Source organism: Rissa tridactyla, chromosome 3 (assembly GCF_028500815.1).
Source record: "Rissa tridactyla isolate bRisTri1 chromosome 3, bRisTri1.patW.cur.20221130, whole genome shotgun sequence".
Classification (NCBI taxonomy): Eukaryota; Metazoa; Chordata; class Aves; order Charadriiformes; family Laridae; genus Rissa; species Rissa tridactyla.
Window position 1 is genome coordinate 16,024,324 of NC_071468.1, and position 6,000 is coordinate 16,030,323.

The 6,000-nt window shown below is 37.1% G+C and overlaps 1 protein-coding gene across 5 annotated transcripts in view; it reads left to right on the forward strand.

Annotated features, from left to right (window-relative positions):
• LIN9 (lin-9 DREAM MuvB core complex component) overlaps positions 1-4,245 on the forward strand; it is a 41,711-nt gene extending 37,466 nt beyond the window's left edge. For 3 of the 5 annotated variants that reach the window (XM_054196613.1, XM_054196610.1, XM_054196612.1), the window contains exons 9-12: positions 576-701; positions 921-1,103; positions 1,214-1,311; positions 2,613-4,243. In XM_054196613.1, coding sequence (XP_054052588.1) covers positions 576-701; positions 921-1,103; positions 1,214-1,311; positions 2,613-2,718 — 513 coding nt within the window. In that variant the 3' untranslated portion in view covers positions 2,719-4,243. Of the gene's footprint in view, positions 1-575; positions 702-920; positions 1,104-1,213; positions 1,312-2,612 lie in introns of all 5 variants that reach the window. The other 2 variants (XM_054196608.1, XM_054196609.1) reach the window with 2 other exon arrangements.
• Positions 4,246-6,000: the final 1,755 nt, after the last annotated feature.

The window sequence follows — 6,000 nt, forward strand, 5'->3', positions numbered from 1 at the left end:
AAACAGAAAAACATACTGTACTCTGGTATTTATTTTTTATGGAAAACTGTGCTTACCCTAAATATTTGTATTACCAAATATAAGCTTTAGCACCTTTAGTTTTTGGCAGAACTGTTAGGTGTAACAGAAGGTACGTAGCACTGAGTCATCCTCAGGTGACCACTAACTTACTAGATGACTGTGCCTCCCATCTTGCAGCAGAGGTCGTCGTGGCTGTATTGTCCTATACTGTTCTCCAACTGACAGGATAGTTTTCTGTTCATACAGTAGGGAGAAGCCATGCCCAACTACTGGAGAAATAAGGAGGTCGGACCACAGTTGTCTTCGATAGCATTTACCAACACTGATTATCATGGCACTTTATGAAGGGAATAAAAGCATGGTAGTTACTACACAGCTGTCAGCTTTAAATAGCAATACTAGGTTTTGATATTTTGTATGTTGACTTTTTCTATTAAACACTGGGATTTCAAATATCTCAGTATTATTTTCAAGTGAAAATTCCTTTTGATGAGTTCAAAAGATATATAAGTCCAGTGTTGCATTAACTTTAACAGGCTTTGTCTTTTCCACAGAAATCCTATTCTATGCCAATAGGCATTGAGTTCCAGAGGAGATACGCAACTATTGTTCTAGATCTAGAACAGCTAAACAAAGACTTAAATAAAGTTTTGCATAAAGTTCAACAGTATTGTTATGAGGTAAGATTCCTTCTCTCTGTCCCTGCCTCTGTCTGTCTGTGTTTCTTTTCCCAGACTGCAGACACTTCTGGTGATGCCAGTGTCCAGTTTTGAAATAGACATGCATGTACACAAACGAAGAAAAAAATATACTCTCTTTGAAATCATTTGTCATTTCACACATACACCAAATGCAAAGGAGATCTTTGTTCTTCATTTCTCTTCGTTATATCTATGCAGCTTGCTCCTGACCAAGGCCTCCAGCCTGCAGACCAGCCGACAGATCTGAGGCGGAGGTGTGAAGAGGAGGCTCAGGAGATCGTCAGGCAAGCAAATTCCTCAACAACAGGACAGCTTTGTGTTGAAAGTGAAAATTTAACTGATCTTATCGCTAGACTTACAGCAATATTACTGCAGATTAAGGTAAAATGTTCGCAAAAATAAAGCTTCTCTCTTAAAATACATAGTGTTAAGGCTTTGTCAGTTTCTTTGTGCCAAACTGTGAGAACATTTTTTGTTTTCTTCTCCTACAGTGTCTAGCAGAAGGAGGTGACCTGAATTCCTTTGAATTTAAATCACTAACAGATTCATTAAATGACATTAAGAATTCAATAGACTCCTCAAATATCAGGTATTACTTCTTGAATATTTAATTCTTAATTACACATTTTGTGCCAGCAGGCAATTCTTATGGTATTTTAGAGGTGAACATTGATTATAATTAAGGGTTTTAATCTGGTAACTTTTACTAATAGGAATGGTCCCATTTAACAAGGGGGCTTCTTAAAGGGAGTGTGAAATTAGCAGGTTTCTGTTTGAACCTATCAGTGAAGTCACCTGATTTATTTTTTTAAAGAAAGAAAAAAGTGTTAAATTGAGGCAGCAACAACTAGACTTTCTTGCTCTTCAGTTATTTACAACAACTAATAAGTTATTTTAGAATATTTTCAGACTTTGAAATCCCACTAGTAAAGGTATTATAAGTTCTTTAAACCAGTACAATTCCAGTATTTTTTTTTTTGCATAGTTACTCAAGCTCTGGTCTGTAAATATCAAAAGTTGGCATATGAAACAATTATAGCTTCTGACCAGCTTCCATTAGCAGTATTTTAAACCCAGAAACAGAAGAACAGCCATATTGTGCCAGATCAAAGGCCCATCTAGTCTAGATGGGCCGTTTTTCAACAGTTGTCACAAGCAGGTGCCCGAGGAAGCATTATAAAAATAGCAAGAATGCAGTGATACTTGTCTGGAATACCCTGCAGCCTCCAGCAATTTGTGACCATGAGTTTTTTTATAATCATAATGCTGCTAAATTACATAATTTAGAAAATATACCAAAATGCTTAGTATTTCCTCATACCCTCCATACTTGTATTGGTACATAATAATGGGAGGCTGCACATGTTTGGTTTTTTTTTGGTAAAGATAATAGGATGGCCTTTTGATTTAAAAGTAATTATTAAAAAATTTTATTTTAAAGTAATTATTTTTCATTAGTAGAAACAAAAATAAACCCCAAACATTAGTGAAACTTCTCTGTAATCAACACTGCAAACGGCATGTTGGAATGGATTCAACTAAAGGTTGACGTACACTGCAAAGAAGGTGATGATGTTTCAATTTCACTGTACTTATTTTGGGCTTTTTAACATGTCTTTGCAATATTTTTATTTCATTAACTCTGGTCGTGTTAAAGTCTTCTTTAAAGTACCAGAGTCCATAACTCTTGATTTCATGCAGCTGTTTATGCAAATGCTGTTTTCACATATGTCTCTATCAAGTTGCGTTAGTTTATACTACTCTCTGATTCATCTGAATTTTGGTATTGGCTGTGTTCGTACCTTGACTTTCACTGTAGAAATATTCAGACACAACTCTTAAATATGGGGTTTAACACTTTTTTTTCTTTTTCTTCTTTTCTTCCTGCAGTTGTTTTCAGAATAACGTCGAGATCCATGTTGCACATATTCAGAGTGGTCTGAGCCAGATGGGGAATTTACATGCTTTTGCAGCTAATAACACCAACAGAGACTGAAAATTTTCTTTCAAGTGTACAGCAAGTAGTTCTGGAAAATCCTCTTCCTTTATATAGGCTTCACCAAATATCCTAACTGCCAGAAGATAAGGGAAAAGAAAACCTCTCAGAAAGGACCCTTTTAAATATATTATATCTGCTTCTTAAGAAAACCAGCATTACTGGCCAGCGTTACATTAGATTTCTCCATTTGTTATTCACATACAGTAGTTTTGCTAACTGGTAATCTCTTAGTAATTGCATTTATTATAATTAACTTGAAAACATAGTTTCATATAATTCGAACTTAGTTTTTAAAAGTTCAGATGAATTCTGCGCACCTCTTGCTGTTGGCTCTGGGTATGTTAGAAGTGATGAAGAGGAAATGGCTCAAACCAGTAGCCCCATGGCAGGTCTTTGTAATGTTAAGCTGCGCTACTGGGTAGGTATGGAGAGATGCCATTTCAGCCTTCAGGCAGCGTGGTGGTGGTGGTGGTGACAACGCAGGCTGAGTGTTCCTCATCTAAAGAAGCAGCAGGACACGGGCAGCAAACAGAAGCTGTAAACTTGAGGATGTTGGGCAGGTCTATCGATCGGTTGATGTCTTGTTGGAACTTTTAATTTATCATAACTTATAGAAGGAGTCTAATGAAGGAATATAAAAACGTAACTGGTGACTTTCCAGAAAGAGATTGGTTATGGCTTTTTCCCTTCACACGGGGCAAAAGAAGTGCTTTACTTGGTATTTTATATAAATAACTGGTTAAACATATTGTTTTTCCAAATTTTTGTTTGTTTTGCACAACTTTTAAATTAGATTACTGGTTATCCAACAATACCCAACGTATATAAATATGAAGATTTTTATAATTAAAGATAACCAGTGAGGTAAAGAGCAAAAATGAAAAGTGACAACCTGCCTATGAGTACCTTTGGGAATGTTGATCTTGTAAAAAGTGTGTATTGGTTTGTTTAAATAGTCTTGTAAAGCTTCTGTGTAATGAATTGTTTCCAGATATGAATTTTCAGAGATAGCTGTAGAGATGTTTTTGATTCTTTTAGATGCCTCATTAAATGAGGTCTTTTATATGTTAATGTATAAAGAATATGTAAACAGGATTATTTTCAATTTTAAAATTTTGTATAGTTTAAAGATGCTTCTGTATTCTGTGTTGGTATTGTGCCACTGCAAAACTTTAGTGCAGAGTTTATATTTAGCTAAACTTGTTCTGTTAATTAAGAGAAATGCATAAATCTTTTATTCTCAACAAAATTTGTAACTCTGAATAAATTGACCTATGAGAGTTGATATATTTCACAAAAACGCAAACTTTTTTGCATATGGTCTCAGGTCATTTTTTTTTTAAGAGAATTTTATTTAATTGCTGAAAGTGAAATGTTACGAGGACAAGGTGAGTAGCTGTTTTAAAATGTATTTAGAAACTTTACCTGGGATATTACAAAATAATGCTAAACACTAACTTTGCTGAGTGATCCATGGAAATTTACATCTCATAACACAATAGAACATTTTAGCGGTCCCTGCAATTGCTTTTGTAATTACGTTACTCATTATTTTGTGGTGTTACCATCTGTTCGGTAAAGAAGATAGAAAGGTCCTCTCCCACCACCCTTTTTATTTAAACAGGGGAAGGTGCCAAAGCCTGACTTAAGGCACAGAGGTTTAGTCTGACAGTAACTAACACGATCTACAGGTAACTCATGAAAAAGGAACCATCCCCTTGCTGTTTACTTTACCCCCGTCCTTGTCATCTGCTGCTCATAAAACGCGCTGGTGTGCCGTTTCGGGGAGTTCTGCTGCTGAAGTTCACTTTTTGTGTCAAGTTTGCTGCCAGGGACGATGGTTACCAGTAAACAGCAAGGACAACCTTTTCCAGCAGCAGCTTGCTGTTGATAAAAGCACCCCAAACTCAGGGAGAGAGAAGTTGTAGATACTGGTAGGTACCACTACCAAGAATGGTGTTCAGCAAAGAGGATTTGGGAACCTGCATTTCATGACAAACTCATTTCTTACTGGATACCAGAATACGTTGTAATAACCACCATGCTCCAATCTTAACTCTGGTGCTGTAGGTATGGTGTTTTTTACGTGTGGATTCTTAAACGTGCTCTTTCCAACATGCTTTGTTTGAGGTAGGTTTTTAAATCATTGCAGGGTAATGTAAAATAATAGGAAGATACATAATTTGTGATAAAAGTATCCATGTACTTTCACGTGTCATTTGGCCAACGCACATAGGTAATGGGAACATAGATGCTGCCCCTCTTTGGGAGGCTGCATTTCCCCTTGATTAGCGGTATGTTGGGTCAGAGTTAATGCAGAGCTCATACAACTACTGTAACTTGAGTCTGCAGGAGCAGAACAAGTTAGTTTGGTTTCTTAGAGGAGGTAAACTTGAATTCACACTGCACCACCAAGAAATTATTGTCTCATTTTCTGTTTCCTGCTAGAAGTACTTCTCTTCTGGAGTACTTCTCTTCTGGGGCCTTCCTGACCCCTAAGGTAACAGCTCCTTAGGCACCGAAGTCCACTTAGGTGCACGCATCTGATGTTGGTTGGTTTTTGCTTCATGCCTCTTTTTTGTTTGTTTGTTTTTGTTTTTTTGTTGTCTCCAAGAACAGCTCTATTTTTTAGAGGGATGATATCAATCAACAATCCTGCTATGCCACTTTGCCTTCCAAGCTTGCAGTTCAACCACAGTTCAGCTGTCCCAGACCTTGCAAGGACAGGTGCGTTATGGGGTGACACTGAGAGATTTTGTGCATTGGTAGCCTTATTCTGTTGGGCGTGATTCCCCATATAGGGTATTTCTGCCATCAGTACATGGGTCACCTTTTCTGTGCTGCCAAACCGTCAGAGCCTCACGGCATTCAGGTGCTCTTCCATAACTGGAGTCTTAGAACTTGCTCTGTAAGGCTCTGAAGTGCAGCTTTGTAGGCAGGAAGAACTGGCCTTATCCTCAACATACATATATAGTAATATATCCTTCCTTAAGAAATGGAATTACAGAAGAGGCTTCTGTTACTATTAATTTTGGTGTTCTCAGAAGGGTTCTCGGTGCAGAGCCATTCAGCCCACTACCAATCACATAAACAGCTTATGTATAGTCTACGGTATTCAAATTCAAAGCTTATGTGTCTTTACAGCGTTCACAAAATACTACTGCTTTTCTGTAGTTTAACATTAACCTTGGCTTAAGTGGCAAGGTTGAGGCTTTTGAGCAAGATGATGATTTGAGGGTTTGGGTTTTTATTACTTCGGCCATAAATTGGCATTTTCAT